General features: G+C 45.3%; 2 protein-coding genes across 2 annotated transcripts; both read left to right on the forward strand.

Moving 5' to 3' along the window:
• The first annotated feature begins 2038 nt into the window (after positions 1–2038).
• LOC123101598 (protein FAR1-RELATED SEQUENCE 5-like) lies at positions 2039–4317 on the forward strand. Its single transcript, XM_044522975.1, has 5 exons — positions 2039–2164; positions 2269–2651; positions 2738–3195; positions 3282–3540; positions 3629–4317. The coding sequence occupies exons 1-5, from the start codon at positions 2040–2042 to the stop codon at positions 4315–4317; spliced, it is 1914 nt and encodes a 637-aa protein (XP_044378910.1). The 5' UTR covers position 2039.
• Positions 4318–12006: 7689 nt separating this feature from the next.
• Positions 12007–14044, forward strand: LOC123107831 (ammonium transporter 2 member 5-like). The gene has a single exon (XM_044529739.1). It carries the CDS (start codon positions 12089–12091, stop codon positions 13487–13489), a length of 1401 nt encoding a protein of 466 aa, XP_044385674.1. The 5' UTR covers positions 12007–12088; the 3' UTR covers positions 13490–14044.
• The last annotated feature ends 4349 nt before the right edge of the window (positions 14045–18393 follow it).

The raw sequence follows: 18393 nt of genomic DNA on the forward strand, positions 1-18393 counted from the left end.
CTTAGCACTCCTTGGGTGTTAATCACATAGCGATGTGAACTAGATTACTGAATCTAGTAAACCCTTTGGGTGTTGGTCACATAGCGATGTGAACTATGGGTGTTAATCACATGGTGATGTGAACTATTGCTGTTAAATCACATGGCGATGTGAACTAGATTATTGACTCTAGTGCAAGTGGGAGACTGAAGGAAATATGCCCTAGAGGCAATAATAAAGTTATTATTTATTTCCTTATATCATGATAAATGTTTATTATTCATGCTAGAATTGTATTAACCGGAAACATAATACATGTGTGAATACATAGACAAACAGAGTGTCACTAGTATGCCTCTACTTGACTAGCTCGTTAATCAAAGATGGTTATGTTTCCTGACCATGAACAATGAGTTGTTATTTGATTAACGAGGTCACATCATTAGTTGAATGATCTGATTGACATGACCCATTCCATTAGCTTAGCACCTGATCGTTTAGTATGTTGCTATTGCTTTCTTCATGACTTATACATGTTCCTATGACTATGAGATTATGCAACTCCCGTTTACCGGAGGAACACTTTGGGTACTACCAAACGTCACAACGTAACTGGGTGATTATAAAGGAGCATTACAGGTGTCTCCAAAGGTAGATGTTGGGTTGGCGTATTTCGAGATTAGGATTTGTCACTCCGATTGTCGGAGAGGTATCTCAGGGCCCTCTCGGTAATGCACATCACATAAGCCTTGCAAGCACTGCAACTAATATGTTAGTTGTGAGATGATGTATTACGGAACGAGTAAAGAGACTTGCCGGTAACGAGATTGAACTAGGTATTGGATACCGACGATCGAATCTCGGGCAAGTAACATACCGATGACAAAGGGAACAACGTATGTTGTTATGCGGTCTGACCGATAAAGATCTTCGTAGAATATGTAGGAGCCAATATGGGCATCCAGGTCCCGCTATTGGTTATTGACCAGAGACGTGTCTCGGTCATGTCTACATTGTTCTCGAACCCGTAGGGTCCGCACGCTTAAGGTTACGATGACAGTTATATTATGAGTTTATGCATTTTGATGTACCGAAGGTTGTTCGGAGTCCCGGATATGATCACGGACATGACGAGGAGTCTCGAAATGGTCGAGACGTAAAGATTGATATATTGGAAGCCTATGTTTGGACATCGGAAGTGTTCCGGGTGAAATCGGGATTTTACCGGGTTACCGGGAGGTTACCGGAACCCCCCGGGAGCCATATGGGCCTTCATGGGCCTTAGTGGAAAGGAGAAAGGGGCAGCCCAAGGTGGCTGCGCCTCTTCCCCCTCCCCTAGTCCTATTAGGACTAGGAGAAGGTGGCCGGCCCCCCTCTCTCCCTTCCCCTCCGAGGAATCCTAGTTGGACTAGGATTGGGGGGAGGAATCCTACTCCCAGAGGGAGTAGGACTCTCCTGCGCCTCCCTCTTTGGCCGGCCAGCCTCCCCTCCTCTCCTCCTTTATATACTGAGGCAGGGGCACCTCTAAACACACAAGTTGACACAAGTTGATCCACGTGATCAATTCCTTAGCCGTGTGCGGTGCCCCCTGCCACCATATTCCTCGATAATACTGTAGCGGAGTTTAGGCGAAGCCCTGCTGCTGTAGTTCATCAAGATCGTCACCACGCCGTCGTGCTGACGGAACTCTTCCCCGACACTTTGCTGGATCGGAGTCCGGGGATCGTCATCGAGCTGAACGTGTGCTCGAACTCGGAGGTGCCGTAGTTTCGGTGCTTGATCGGTTGGATCGTGAAGACGTACGACTACTTCCTCTACGTCGTGTCATCGCTTCCGCAGTCGGTCTGCGTAGGGTACGTAGACAATACTCTTCCCCTCGTTGCTATGCATCACATGATCCTGTGTGCGCGTAGGAAATTTTTTGAAATTACTACGAAACCCAACAGAAAAAAGGGAAAGAATGGATATATGAGAAAGTACTATTGGAGCACAATCATACCCTAAATCCTGAGCCATGGGAGTTGAAGCACATGCATTCACACAAGAACAAAGACCCTGCTATGATGGAATTCCTTGATGATCTGCAGATGTGCGACGTCTCTCCTAATGCCACCATGAATGTGTTGACCAAGATGCATGGCAACCGTGAGAACATGCCATGGAGTGAACGTGACTTGCAAAATAGGTAATTGTATCACTTTTCACTGTACGATGTAGCTGTCCTTAGAGTAAAGTCCGTTTGATTGTAACATATTTGCTGCTGCTTCCATGTGTGAATATGAATTTCAGAAAAGCTGAAAATGTGCGTAAGGAGCGAGCGGATGATGTAAAAAAACTAAAGGCTTTCTTCAACGAGTGCAGAGCACAGAATAGTAAGTTTTATTATGACATAGAACATGACTCCGAGGGTGCTCCAAAGAATATATTTTGGAGTCATGCTAGCTGCCAGGCTAACTATGCTGAGTTTGGTGATGTGGTTACTTTTGATACAACATATAAGTGCAATTTTTACAATAAGCCATTAGCAATGTTTGTTGGGAGCAACCACCATTTGCAGAATGTCATTTTTGGTTTTGCACTCCTCGGTGATGAGAAGGAGGAAACATTTGATTGGGTTTTTCGCACTTTCAAAATGTGCATGGAAAACAAAGAACCTCATTGCATACTTACAGGTATACTTGGCCTTTTAGTTGTTATGTACGTGCCAACTGGAACAAGTCGGTAGAACTTGTTAAATTACTAACATCATCTCTTGTAGATCAAGACCAAGCAATGGCAAATGCTCTTCCGGGAGTGTTTCCAAACACTATTCATAGGCTATGCAGATGGCATGTTTTGCATGGTCACAAAGACAGCTTGAAGGTGTTGTATAACTTGTATGATGGTTTGAAAGAGAAGTTGTTGACAATAATAAATCATCCCCTCACCCCCATGGAGTTTGAGAAGGCATGGATGGAGATGGTGAATGAATATGGACTCGAGTCAGATCCTACAATTGGCAGTTTGTATGATCTGCGTACAAGATGGATCGCCGCATACTTTAAGGATGTTTATTGTGGGAAAATGACATCTACACAACGCAGTGAGAGCACAAACAGAATTGCGAAAAGAAACCACATTGACCCTACGACACCTCTGCACGTGTTTGCAAGAAAAATGTTTCAGGTTTTGCAAGGGAGAAAAGAAGCAGAAGCCCGAGAGACCATGGAATCTCAGGTATGACGTCTCATATGGCAGCATCTTATAGTACGACTCATGCATCAATAAAAAAGGAAATCTTTGACACATCTTTGCTGATGCAGGCCCGGCCAAAAACAGTAACAAATTACCCTCTGGAACATCAGTTGAGCAGAATCTATACCCGTGCAGTATTCAGGAAATACAAAGAAGCATATGTTTATGGAACCTCTTTTCTTACAAAGAAAGTTGGCGCTGGTCGTTTCCTTGTGGTGTACGGTAGAGAAGGGCCGACTTTTTCGTGGTCCCAACATGAGTTCAAAGTGGTTTGTGATGAAGAGAAAGAAGAATACAAGTGTGAGTGCAAGCAGTGGGAGCACACAGGTTAGTAGAGTTTGGTTTGTCGTTTTTTTCAGCGGCAAAGATTATGATGAGAATGAACATTAATTTTTGTATGTGTGACATTGCACAGGACTGCTATGCCCACACCTTATTATAGTGATGACAAATGAGCAGATTCAGAAACTTCCAAGCAAATATGTGTATAGAAGGTACACAAGGAATGCAAAGATTGACCCACCATATGACAGGAATGACACTCTCCAGGTTGGAGCCGATGGGACATCAAATAGTGGAAAGCACTTAAATATGCTCAGACTGGCTTATGCCTGTGTTAGAGCGGGGGACAGATCAACAGTTGGATATGAAAGAGTCATTCATGTGATGACAGAACTTAGGGATCAGGTTGAGGCACTTCCTCCTGATGTCATGCCTGTGTTTGATTATGGAGGTTGCAGTGATCCAGCTGGCCGTGAGCTAGATAATTTTAAAGCACCACCGATTGCAAAAACAAAGGGTTGTAGATCAGAAGAAGGGCGTAGGATCGGCGCACCCGGGCCAAAGAAGTGCACAAGAAGATGCAGCAATTGCGGCCTTATGGCAGGTCACAATAGGGCGTCATGCGAAGAACGAACAGAAAGCTTCGCAGTTGGTGGCAGCAGAGCAGCCCAGGGGAGGGGCAGGGGCAGGGGTAGGGGTAGGGGCAGGGGTAGGGGTAGGGGAAGGGGAACGACAACTCGCCGCCGTTTGATACATGATGAGGTGGACGAAGATGAAGACTTAGATTATCAAGAAGAAGATGATCTGCTAGGTGATGAATAATCTTGCAGAAAAGATGGTAGCAATTATTCCAATTTGGTGACTTGTAAATAACTCGATTGTGAAACTATGTTGTGTCAGTCATTACAACTAGTTTATTTCTAGTACTCTGAGAGATAATTGAAAGCATTATGTGTAGAATCAGTGTTCAGAAATTATTTCATATTTGACGTGGTTGCTGGTGGGGAACATTTTAGAATTGATGTTATGTTTTCTATTTGTCAAGTCCATTTTCAATATTGAACTATCTGTTGTAACATATCGAGCTGAAATTAAACCTTATCTGAAAAATATCCCTGATAACTGGTAGGAACATTTATGCATTACTATAATTTTTGATAGTATTCTATTTAGTACAAATCATAAACTCAAATATGAACATCAAAGTGGAAAATTATATTATTTGCAAACCCATATGTCAGAATAATCTCTATTTTTCACTCGTAAAAAATGGGAACATTTTGTAATTAACGGTTATGTGAACAAATATTTAGATTATAGCCATGACATATATTTTTGATCGGAGGGGGTACTAAATTGGGAGGAAATCACAGACAATCCTGACAAGTTTGTGGTCCGAACTTATAATATGACAAAAATGGTGGAATGCGTGAAGTGTGGCTGCAGTAGTGGAACACACAAAAGTGACTTTGTACTCATTGGTAACATACATTGATTTGATTGTAACAACAAGCCTGAAACCACTCAGGAACCAGTACATTACAAAGAACAAACACAAGGAAAGATCATTTTCGGTTATGAACAACCGAGGAGTTATCTAATTTAAATCATATTTTTTGTGCCTGAAATCCTCCAGCGAGGTGGGTAAGGGATTTGTTTCATTCAACTAATGGAACAAGATATAGGAGAGAAATTCATCCCTGTACTGACTAACCTTTTCCTGCAACAGATAAATTATGTATTAGAACTCAAAAAAGTAACAGAAGAACATCATCTTAGAGAAAGGGGAAAAGAAGAAAAATACCAGCTTAATGTTACAACGGAGCTGACCAACTTCGCCGTCATAGTGGCGCAAGAACTTTGTAGTGAAAATGGGACAATCATTGCCTTGTTGTCGAGGAACATCCTTGCTCCAGATAGGCCATTCAGAAAAATCATAAAACTCTCCACGAGTAACTGTGTTGAAAGCATCGCTCAGGCGTTGAATCGATGTATGACCCCCGGGAAAATGTCGTTCTTCAAATGAGCTTAAACTCTTAGACCAGTCAATCGAGTCCAGAACATCAATGCGGCTGTGTTCTAAGTTGACGCAGAACACTGAGAAGTGGTTATAATGGTGATATGTCCAAAGGATCTGTACAGAGAGAAAAATGAGTAACAAGCTAAATCTAGCATATTGAAAAACTTATTGAATGACATTACAAGTAGAAACCTGATTAATTTCTTTAGTATTAATGCCATCGAGATGCTCGGTCAATAATCTAGCGGTTGTGTGACTATTATACATCTGACCGTTCTGGAGCTCTTCGCAGTTGAGCGAGGACTAATAGAAACAAAAAAAATACAGGAAGGAGTCATTAATCATATATGAAGGGGAAAACAAAAAGTGTGCGTTCTGAGTACGGGGTGGGGCTAGTTAACATACCCCAAGAGTCCAACTTAGGAAAAGCGTATGGCCTCTCCACTGTTTTGGGTGTAGCTTCTCATCATGTCGAAGGCATTCGGTGAAAAAATTCATGATCTCTATCAAGGCCATTTCATTGTCCCTAAAACAATCAGCCAAATCCTCGCCTAGTGTGGAGACGCCAAGGGAGGCATTGGAAATAAGATGTACTCTGCCAATGCATGAAATTAATGTTGAATAACAAATAATCTGTAAAATTAAATGTAGCAAATGCAAAATGAAATTACTTACTTCTTCAAACTTGTGTCAGATATGATAATCTTACGAACTATAGCAGCATCGGCAACATTAATAGAACAATCAATTAAGTTTAGTGGGAACATGAAAACCGGAAGTGGTTTCTTTCTTAATTGATTGGTTCTCCTCTTGGTTATCGGTGGTTGTGTTCCATAGATAACATCTGGACAACAAGACACTTTGTAGGGTTGCCTCACATTTTCATTGACATTAACATGTCGGGGCGGTGAGCCAATTGCGTGATCTGGTGTCTTGTCGAAGACAATAGGAGGTACTTGCTGAAAGGAAAATAGGCAAGGATAACACAAGAAGCAAAACATACATAATTATAGGAATTTTAGTTGAATGTAATGCCTAAAAGCACTGTACCTCAACATTTGGAAGTTTTTGAGACGCCTCGCACGATTGTGTAAAGTTTGCAGTGCCATGATCAGATGTGGTGAATGGCTGATGTTGTTTTTTTGGTGTCTCGTCATAAACAGGACCTCGCAACCCACTAGACTGAAATATGGAAGTGAAAGCAACACAAGCAGAAAAAATCAACATGTAGCGGAATCATGTAACAAATTCATAATGACACAAATGTAGTAGCTGACCATATTCCTGAACGGACTGAAGACATTAGTCTGATAGCTTGCGAACAGCCCAGCCTGCAGTGGTGCATCAACATTTGGATGCTGATCTTGTACATGATCCATACCAAGATTTGTATCATCAAGTTTGCTTGAAATGATTTCGTTAGTGGGCACAGTTTCCTCCTCGACGGTAACTGCCCAGGGAGTTTGAGGTACCAATGTGTTGAGTCCATTAGTGATGTATAAAGAGAGTGGGGCAATGTAAAAAATGCTTGTACTTGATGGAAGATGCAGAAGATGACCTTCGTCAGCGCAAGCGGAATGATCTGTGGGGTATACATCAGCATGCCCTTCCTCATCTAAGCAAGTGGCTTCATCTTTAAGGGAGATGAAGTGGTTAGAAGAGCATGATGCAAAAAAAGGAGACCTTATGAAGAAGAACATACCAATTCCATAGCAGGTTGTGCAGACACCATTTCTATTAAATTCGTGAGAAGGATTGGTACACTGCGGTTCCGTAAATAATCCCACCAAAAATGCATCTGCATGATAAGTCCACCCATAAAAAACATATCGAAAGATAAAGACATAGAGAATGGTGGAAACACCCAAATCGTGCTACCTTGTTGAGATTTTGGAAACCTTTCCGAGGAAAGCATCTGAGTGAAGGTAAGGCCGCTCGTATGTACAACATTCTCGCACCCCTCATTAAGCAAAACATTTGCAGCGTTAGCAACACTAGATGCGGGGCATGGGTGTTGCGTATCGTCGTGCAAGTTTGAATCTACAGCGACCTGTGACAGGGGGGTGGAGTGGCAGTATGAGCACCCTTGTCGCTTGGTGGTGGTGGTGGATGGGACAGAGCATCCCGCCTAATGCACTTGATGTCATCAACTGCCCTCATCTGACAATCACGTATGTTGAGGACCAGCCTGTTGATGTCGTCATCGCACCTTTGCAAGGCCGCCTTGGCCGCAAGCTGTTGTGCTCCAGACAAATCATCGAAGCAACCAGCAAGATGAGAAAGCATGCTAATCAAAGGTGTAGGAGGAGGACAATGGGATCGAGACGGGATATCAGCTGAACTATATGCTGGAGGGACATCAGTTGATGGGGATGCACCCTCCATGTAGCAAGTGCCCTGCTGACTCCTCAACTAGTAAAACAAGAAAAGAAAATGATTAACATACGTTACAAGATATGATCAAAGAAAGGCTTTGCAGAACACAAAATAGTTGAGCAACTGACCGGCAAAGCACCAAATGATTCAAGACCGTCAATCACTATCTTATCTTGGTCAATTAGACTCAAGATTTGTTCCCTCGTAATATGAGTTACACGTGGTGTAACGTTCAGATCGGTAGAAGGCTCTCCCAATAAATTATCCAAATAATAGACCTAAAAAATAACATACATTAAGACAGTCATAACTCCAATAGTAAGGGGTATGCATGGAGTAAATTGGATTGATGGTTTAGTGTGAAGAAAAATGCTTTGATACTCACAATTAGGAACAACACACAACCATGAATAGAGGGGCTAGTGGCACCGGTCTTCTTTGAGTGCCACAATTTAGAGGCATGGGAAATGTCATCAAAAATTAGTTTTGGCCAATTTACGGAGCGCAACCTTGTGATGTCCTCGGTTATTGCAGCCTCCTTTCCTGTGATGTAATCAGTAGTCCCCGGCAAAAGCATCTTGTTCAAGAGAATCATTAGGAAGCACCTGATTGCGAAATCATCACCCTTTTTATCTTTTGCAATTTGTGCAATCAAATCTTGCACCTTGACATCTACACCTTGATCGATGCAAAGTTTCTGCTTCAGTTTGCATAATGCTGCTTTTTGGATTTGCTTATCGGGTACAACTATGTTTGTGCCCCTATTTGGCAACCCAAGAACACATTGGATGGAGTGTGTAGTGATTTTCAGGCACTTATTATCAGAAAAGTGCAAGGTGAGCGTATCGGGGTCCAGCCTATCCATTAGGAACATCAGTAACCTTGTGTTCTCAATACTCTTTAGTTTCAAGTCCAAGAAAACTCCAAAGTCATATTCTTTGAGCTTATCTTTGGCAGGTACACACAAACTGTTAATGGCAAGTAAAACTTGATTGGGAGCACACTTATAGTTTGGGCATATCTTTTTAGAACGATTAATATTACCCTGATGAGACAACAGAATAACAACAAAATAAGGTTCGAGAAACAGTAGGACATGACAGAATTGTCAAAAGTTTTAAACGGCATAACCCAAATATGAACATGGTAGAAACAATGGGGACCTGGTAACATTTTACCTTTTTGAACTTCCCATTAGCAGGTTTAGAGGCCTTGGTCACACGAGGGGCAGGGGGGCACACAAAATCATCATCGCTCATACTGCATGCCCTAACCTTCCTCTTTGTAGCAAGATTCTCGTTTCGGACGGTGGGAGGTTTTGATGGCCTTGGATGTTTTTCGCGAGGAGGGGGAGTGGAAGAAGCAGCAGCTTGATGAACAACAGAGTTAGCTGTGTCAGCAGCAGCATAAGGATCTTGATTGTCACCTGCCACTCTAACATTTTCTGTAGGGACATGGAACATACTGGTAGTAGTGTCTGTAAACTGCATCGCTCTGCAGAGAGCAAATGAAAGATAAATTAGATGCAGTGAAGATATACGTAGATTTTAGTTACAGTTGAGACAAAATTGTGTGTGTGTGTGTGGTGGGGGGGGGGGGGGGGGAGAGGCTGGTACATGTGTAATAAGCTAGGTCGGAATATTGTTTTTGACATAGGAGAAACATGATATATCATATGTACCGTATTTGATGGTACATACAATAAGTTTGTAACTACACATGATACATTAGAGTTATATACCAGTGATGGAGGATGTGCTGCAGACTTAGCGCTGTACTTTCTGAATATGAATGATATGTAGTAAAACAATGATGGAAAAAAATAATAAAAGAATTAAGTAAATAGTCAAAATGAGCAGATTATGCAAGAACAAGGGAAGGATAAAACTTTAGTTCATGTATGTAGTTTCAGAAGAATATACGAGGATGGGATGCTTAAATTTCAGTAAATAACCCAACTGCATTAATGTTATCTGGAGGGTATATCGTGTGGTCAATATGCAGGCTACCTCTCGTAACGTTTTCTAAGATGAAATTCAGTTAACTTAAATTCCTTACTAAATCTAACTATACTTGGAGAATAAATGTACACATACTGTTGCAAATTTACAGAGAGGGGGCGATACTGAAGAGCCCCAGCTGCGAAGGCCTGGTTGTGGTCCGTCGTGGTGGGTGGAGACACAGACCGCATGAAGAAGCAAGCAACAGCTGCTAGGTGTGCTGCAAATTGACCAGAACCTGGCACATTGCAAATAATTACAGAATGTTTGTAATGAAAATCAATTGTTTAGTCCAGACCCAAGAATGTAAACGCATTCAATCAATATTTACAGATAACCGGAGACCAAATTGGAGGCTTGTCAAAAATTAAGCGCATAAAGAAGGGGAGAAAAAGCCAAAAAGAAACTGAAGCAGTAGCTTAGATGTTGTCTGTCTCCTCTCATGAACTCACATACCCAGCAATAATGAATCCAAATGCAGACGATGTTGGCCAGATCAACCCGGCGGCAATAACGCACTGCAGCACCGCGTCGCGGCGATCACAACGGCCGGCTCTGCCGTGAGCAGCATCCACAGTGCCCGCCCAATACCTAGGGCACCCGCCCCACCTGCCCGGTGACCAACACAAGTGGAGACAACGTTGTGATCACCACGCCGTGGAGCATCACACCGGCATGCTAGCCAGCAAACCACCACACCCTCGAGTCCAGATGCCGCTGCTCACGAGTCGTCGCTTCCGTGGGTGACTTGCCGCCGAGCAAATCCCCCAATCACGACGCCGCCTTTGACCTCCTGTTGTTCGCCATCGAGACTCCTCAAGCTGATCGCAGGTTACGTTGCACCAGATTAGAAAAATACGGGAACGTGGGCTAGCTTACAACGTGGATGTAGTGGAGTCCGGTTGGTAAAGTTTTTTTTTTGATAGCAGGCTGGCTGGTAATTTTACCTCAGGGGGAGGCACGCATATTACGGCAGATGGCTGGTCGAGGGATGGGGGTGCGATTGTGGCCCATCCAATCTGCTGGCTCGGTCGATTGGCCAGGGTGAGGAATAAGTAATTCCTCACCCTGGGAGTCTAATAGAGTATCTACATACATACATACATATATATATATATATATATATATATATATATATATATATATATATATATATATATTTTATGTTGATGCTTAACCTAGTTCAATATCAATATAGTGTTATTGCAATAGGCAAATGGGCAGTTTAGTTATGCTATGTGTAATGTTAATGTGATACCTAATTCAAATTATATGATGAACTAGTGTAAACGTGTGTTTCGAATGAGTTTGTGTACAAAATTTATGTTTAATTTTTCTGAGAGATTAAGTTTTAGGTGATTTGCTAGATGAAGAAATGTTTAAACCCCTAAAAATTGGCAAGGGACTGAGATAATAGATACGGTTTGAACTTTCAGGATAGGGGATATGCTGCTAAAGATTATTCTTGTTTTGTGTTGATCCGTGCATCAGTACGTACAAGCACACGGTACAACGAGTTCGCTTTATACTACTCCATATGCTATATATATAATTTACTATTGTATGTAGCATATGTGCTTATATATGTTGGGTACAAATGGCGCTTGCAACATTAGTGTTTGACTAAATCCGCCTGACAGTAACCGATTAGCCGGCCCATGATTCCAAAACTGGAGATCGACCAAACAATTGAAGGACCGGGAATGCTCCAACATTCATAAGGAAGTCCGACATTTGATCTCCATATTCGACCTTCAGTTTTGTACTCTTATTTTTTACTAGAAATCATAGAAGTTGAGAATGATCCATTAGATCCTTTGCGCCATTCAGTTTGCTGCATGCAGAAGTGGCCGCTCTGAACACACGGCTCAGACGCTAATTACGGTAGGCCGGCCGGCTTGTCATTGCAAAATTCAGAGGTAGAATGCAACAAACTCCCCAGAAAAGAGCAGAAGATTCAGCCACAGAACACACATGCACAACTGAATCTCGTCCTTCAGAAAGTGCCTCAGGAATCTGCGCGGCTTCTGCCCCCTCGGACCTCTTCCACCCCGCCCCTCCTATATAGCCCTCGCCCCCTCCACTTGGCACCGCGTACTCGCCTCGCGAACGCGACGCCGTATCTTGTCACGCGCGCGCACACACTCGCATCGTGGACTGCCTGCCATCGATCGCCGCCCGGCGAGGTAGGAGCATCATGGCGACGGAGGCGGCGCCGGAGTGGCTGGACAAGGGCGACAACGCGTGGCAGCTGGCGGCGGCGGCGCTGGTGGGGCTGCAGAGCGTGCCGGGCCTGGTCATCCTCTACGGCAGCATCGTCAAGAAGAAGTGGGCCGTCAACTCCGCCCTCATGGCGCTCTACGCCTTCGCCGCCACCATGGTCTGCTGGTGCCTCTGGGGCTTCCGCATGTCCTTCGGCGACCGCCTCCTCCCCTTCGTCGGCCGCCCCGACTTCGCCGGCCTCGACGCCGCAGGCTTCCTCTCCCGCCAGGGCTTCGCCGGCGCCTACCCGGCCGCCACGCTCCTCTTCTTCCAGTTCGTCTTCGCCGCCATCACGCTCATCCTCGTCGCCGGCTCGCTCCTGGGCCGCATGGACTTCCGGGCATGGATGATCTTCGTGCCCCTCTGGCTCACCTTCTCCTACACCGTCGGCGCCTTCAGCGTGTGGAGCCCCAACGGGTTCCTCTTCAAGGCCGGCGTCATGGACTTCGCCGGCGGCTACGTCATCCACCTCTCCTCCGGCATCGCCGGCTTCACCGCCGCCTTCTGGGTCGGCCCGAGGACGGCCAAGGACAGGGAGACGTTTCCGCCCAACAACATCATCCTCACGCTCGCCGGCGCGGGGCTGCTGTGGATGGGGTGGACGGGGTTCAACGGCGGCGCGCCGTACGCCGCCAACATCGACGCGTCCGTCGCCGTCGTCAACACACACCTCTGCACGGCCACGAGCCTCCTGGTGTGGCTCATCCTCGACTGCTTCGTCTTCGGCCGCCCCTCGGCCTTCGGCGCCGTCCAGGGCATGATCACCGGCCTCGTCTGCATCACCCCGGCCGCCGGGCTGGTGCAGGGCTGGGCGGCGATGCTGATGGGGCTCGTCTCCGGGAGCGTGCCGTGGTTCACCATGATGGTGCTGCACAAGCGGTGCCGGCTCCTGAGGCACGTGGACGACACGCTCGCCATCCTCCACACGCACGGCGTGGCCGGCAGCCTCGGCGGCCTCATGACGGGCCTCCTGGCGGAGCCGCGGCTATGCCGGCTCTTCTTCGGCGACGACCCGCGGTACGTGGGATTCGTGTACGCGGTCAGGGGTGGGCGCGTCTCCGCGGGGTTTCGGCAGATGGGCGTGCAGCTGGCCGGGATCGCGTTCATCGTGGCCCTAAACGTCGTCGTCACGAGCATCATTTGCCTGCTCGTCAGGGTGGCCGTGCCGCTCCGGCTCAGCGAGGAGCAGCTGGCGGCCGGCGACGACGCCATACACGGGGAGGACGCGTACGCGGTGTGGGGCGAGGGCGAGACGTACGAGCAGTCCGTGCATGGGAGCCGGCGATACCAAATGACGGCCAATCCTATGTCGTCCAAGGTTGATGAGATCATCTGAGCAGTCCTATGCATTTGTAAGATCGATACTAGTGCATTGTGGAGTATGTTTAACGGATTTGCTGTTTAGGGGTACTCCTAGATCCTAGTCTACCACGAACGAATGTCCAAGGAAATATTAGGAACGGCCACCTATACGGTCAAACCCACAACACTGTAGTTTTCGATCGTTGAAGCAGCCCGAAGGGGCTGAACCCTAGGATCAACATATAGCTAGCGATCCTAGCTTATCTCCACACTTAATTGCATATAAGTATCACATTTGTGCCTAGGATAACGAATTGGTAAGAAATATAAGGTGTTTAGATCACTACTTTAGAAGGGGTATCAATTTTCTTTACGGAGGGAGGGAGTACTAGTTTTCGTTTTTTGTTTGTTTGCAGATTAGTATCGAATTTGGGGCAGACCGCAACAAATCACATTGATTAGCGTTTGAACAAGTTTTGACAATCTATACCTAAGATGCAATCTTAATCAACAATGCATTATCCGGCTTACTTTCATATCGGTACTGATCCGGATTGGTACTGATCCGGATTGTGGATGAATATCTCAACGAAATCAGGATTAGAGACGAAATTAAAGACGGGTTGCCCGTTTCTTTGTACGTATTAAATCTACATGCAAGCCATGTTTAAATAGAAGACATGTGAAATCTTGAACTTGAGCTTTTGTATGCAAAGACCGTCTTTGTTTGGGCCGTAGCTACAAATACTCAAATTATAGACATTTCTTTTGTAAATTAAGAGCGTGTGGTATTCTTTTCTCCCGTTGCAACGCACGGGCCCTTTTGCTAGTGAAACTAATGAGCGGGGCCGACATGACGCGTCGCGTGCATGTTCTTTTGTAGAAAACCCACTTACTTTACATTTGACTCGTGGCGCATTGTGGGGAGTGCACCCCCGCGTACACTCGAATCTCACGACAACTCTTTTTGCAAATGAGGTGCATGATTAAATAAAAAGTAAGGGGATTTTCTACAAAAGAACATGCACATGATGCACCACGTCGCCCCCCCCCCTGACAAGTGGCCCCCGCTGGTTAGCCTGTCAAAACCGGTTCAAACGTGATTCAATGCGATTTGTTGCGGCCTGCCCCGGACTCGGTACTGATCTCCAAAGATGATGAAAAGCGGTATCAATTTGTTACCCTAGGAACAAATGTGGTACTTCTGCAATTAGGTCTCATCTATCGGGGCTTCTACCTGTGAATTGGTTCATCTGTCTGGTTCCCTGCTAAGCTCTTCCACAGGTCATGCTTCCCAGTTCGGCCGCTCCCCCTGCCACACACACCTCCTCCGGTGGCTTGCGGTCTTACCGTTCCCTCCATCATCGTTGTGTCAGTGGTGCACCACGTAGACCTTGCTTTTCGCCCCTGCTCTCACGCAGTGGCCAATGGTCCATGATAAACACATTCTCACTCAACAACAAAATCAACCTGTGCAAACCCGGAGCTCTGTTAGCCTCGTCCAGATGCCAACCTTGTGCCCGATGTTTTTGTAGGCGTCAGGGCACGTATCATCCATGTGCGCCAACGAGGTGGTGTGCATTCACTGAAGGAAATATGCCCTAGAGGCAATAATAAAGTTATTATTTATTTCCTTGTATCATGATAAATGTTTATTATTCATGCTAGAATTATATTAACTGGAAACATAATACATGTGTGAATACATAGACAAACAGAGTGTCACTAGTATGCCTCTATTTGACTAGCTCGTTGATCAAAGATGGTTATGTTTCCTAACCATAGACATGAGTTGTTATTTGGTTAACGGGATCACATCATTAGGAGAATGATGTGATTGACTTGACCCATTCCATTAGCTTAGCACTTGATCGTTTAGTTTGTTGCTATTGCTTTCTTCATGACTTATACATGTTCCTATGACTATGAGATTATGCAACTCCCGTTTACCGGAGGAACACTTTTTGTGCTACCAAACGTCACAGCGTAACTGGGTGATTATAAAGGTACTCTACAGGTGTCTCTGAAGGTATTTGTTGGGTTGGCGTATTTCGAGAATAGGATTTGTCACTCCGATTGTCGGAGAGGTATCTCTGGGCCCTTTCGGTAATGCACATCACTCAAGCCGTGCAAGCATTGCAACTAATAAGTTAGTTGCAGGATGATGTATTACGGAACGAGTAAAGAGATTTTCCGGTAACGAGATTGAACTAGGTATTGAGATACCGACGATCGAATCACGAGCAAGTAACATACTGATGACAAAGGGAACAACGTATATTGTTATGCGGTCTGACCGATAAAGATCTTCGTAGAATATGTAGGATCCAATATGAGCATCCAGGTTCCACTATTGGTTATTGACCGAAGACGTGTCTCGGTCATGTCTACATAGTTCTCGAACCCGTAGGGTCCGCACGCTTAAAGTTCGGTGACGATCGTAATTAGGGTTTTTGTGTTTTGATGTACCGAAGGTTGTTCGGTGTCCCGGATGTGATCACAGACATGACGAGGAGTCTCAAAATGGTCGAGACATAAAGATTGATATATTGGAAGCCTATATTTGGATATCGGAAACGTTCCGGGTGAAATCGGGATTTTACCGGAGTACCGGTGGGTTACCGGAACCCCCCCCCCCCCCCCCCCCCGGGGTTATTGGGCCTACATGGGCCCTAAGGGAGAAGAGGAGGGCAGGCCGCGCGCCCCCTCCCCCCTAGTCCGAATAGGACAAGGAAGGGGGGGGCGATGCCCCCCTTTCCTCTTTCTCCCTTCCCCCTTCCTTCTCCAACAAGGCAAGAGGGGGGAGTCCTACTCCCGGTGGGAGTAGGACTCCTCCAGGCGCACCCCTTGGGCCGGCCGCACCTCCCCCTCTCCCTCCTTTATATACGGGGGCAAGGGGGCACCCCATGACACACAAGTTGATCTTCGTGATCGTTCCTTAGCCGTGTGCGGTGCCCCCTTCCACCATATTCCACCTCGGTCATATCGTAGCAGTGCTTAGGCGAAGCCCTGCGTCGGTAGAACATCATCACCGTCATCACGCCGTCGTGCTGACGAAACTCTCCCTCAACACTTTGATGGATCGGAGCTCGAGGGACGTCACCGAGTTGAACATGTGCAGAACTCGGAGGTGCTGTACGTTAGGTACTTGGATCGGTCGGATCGGGAAGACGTACGACTACTTCCTCTATGTTGTGTCAACGCTTCTGTTGCCAGTCTACGAGGGTACGTAGACAACACTATCCCCTCTCGTTGCTATGCATCACCATGATCTTGCGTGTGTGTAGGAATTTTTTTGAAATTACTACGTTCCCCAACAGTGGCATCTGAGCCAGGTTTTATGCATTGATGTAATATGCACGAGTAGAACACAAGTGAGTTGTGGGCGATATAAGTCATACTGCTTACCAGCATGTCACACTTTGGTTCGGCGGTATTGTTGGATGAAGCGGTCCGGACCGACATTACGCGTACGCTTACGCGAGACTGGTTCTACCGACGTGCTTTGCACACAGGTGGCTGGCGGGTGTCAGTTTCTCCAACTTTAGTTGAACCGAGTGTGGCTACGCCCGATCCTTGCAAAGGTTAAAACAGCACCAACTTGACAAACTATCATTGTGGTTTTCGATGCGTAGGTAAGAATGGTTCTTGCTCAGCCCGTAGCAGCCACGTAAAACTTGCAACAACAAAGTAGAGGACGTCTAACTTGTTTTTGCAGGGCATGTTGTGATGTGATCTGGTCAAGACGTGATGAGATATAAGTTGTTGTATAAGATGATCATGTTTTCTTGAAGTTATCGGCAATTGGCAGAAGCCTTATGGTTGTCTCTTTATTGCATAAGATGTAAGTGCCAAATAATTGCTTTACTTTATCGCTATGCGATAGCAATAGTTGCAAGAGCAATAGTTGGCGAGACGACCATGTGACGACACATTGATATAGATCAAGATGATGGAGATCATGGTGTCATGCCGGTGACGATGGAAATCATGACGATGCTTTGGAGATGGAAATCAAAGGCACAAGATGATGATGGCCATATCATGTCACATATTTTGATTGCATGTGATGTTTATCTTTTATACATCTTATTTTGCTTAGTTCGACGGTAGCTTTATAAGATGATCTCTCACTAATTATCAAGGTACAAGTGTTCTCCCTGAGTATGCACCGTTGCGAAAGTTCTTCGTGCTGAGACACCACGTGATGATCGGGTGTGATAGGCTCTACGTTCAAATACAATGCGTGCAAAACAGTTGCACACGCGGAATACTCAGGTTAAACTTGACGAGCCTAGCATATAACAGATATGGCCTCGGAACACGGAGACTGAAAGGTCGAGCGTGAGTCATATAGTAGATATGATGAACATAGTGATGTTCACCATTGAAACTACTCCATCTCACGTGATGATCGGACATGGTTTAGTTTATATGGATCATGTGATCACTTAGAAGATTAGAGGGATGTCTGTCTAAGTGGGAGTTCTTAAGTAATATGATTAATTGAACTTTAATTTATCATGAACTTAGTCATTGTAGTATCAGCATATCTATGTTGTAGACCAATAGCTCGCGTTTAGCTCCCCTGTTTTATTTTTGATATGTTCCTAGAGAAAATTAAGTTGAAAGATGTTAGTAGCAATGATGCGGATTGGATCCGTGATCTGAGGATTATCCTCATTGCTGCACAGAAGAATTATGTCCTTAATGCACCGCTAGGTGACAGACCTATTGCAGGAGCAGATGCAGACGTTATGAACGTTTGGCTAGCTCAATATGATGACTACTTGATAGTTTAGTGCACCATGCTTAAACGGCTTAGAATCGGGACTTCAAAGACGTTTTGAACGTCATGGACCATATGAGATGTTCCAGGAGTTGAAGTTAATATTTCAAACAAATACCCGAGTTGAGAGATATGAAGTCTCTAACAAG

This window comes from Triticum aestivum, chromosome 5A, assembly GCF_018294505.1.
Source record: "Triticum aestivum cultivar Chinese Spring chromosome 5A, IWGSC CS RefSeq v2.1, whole genome shotgun sequence".
Taxonomy (NCBI): Eukaryota; Viridiplantae; Streptophyta; class Magnoliopsida; order Poales; family Poaceae; genus Triticum; species Triticum aestivum.

Coding starts and splice junctions, on each gene's coding strand:
- LOC123101598 (XM_044522975.1), top strand. CDS start 2,040: ATGATGGAATTCCTTGATGATCTGCAGATGTGCGACGTCTCTCCTAAT. Junction 2,165..2,268: donor GAACGTGACTTGCAAAATAG/GTAATTGTATCA, acceptor TATGAATTTCAG/AAAAGCTGAAAATGTGCGTA. Junction 2,652..2,737: donor ACCTCATTGCATACTTACAG/GTATACTTGGCC, acceptor CATCTCTTGTAG/ATCAAGACCAAGCAATGGCA.
- LOC123107831 (XM_044529739.1), top strand. CDS start 12,089: ATGGCGACGGAGGCGGCGCCGGAGTGGCTGGACAAGGGCGACAACGCG.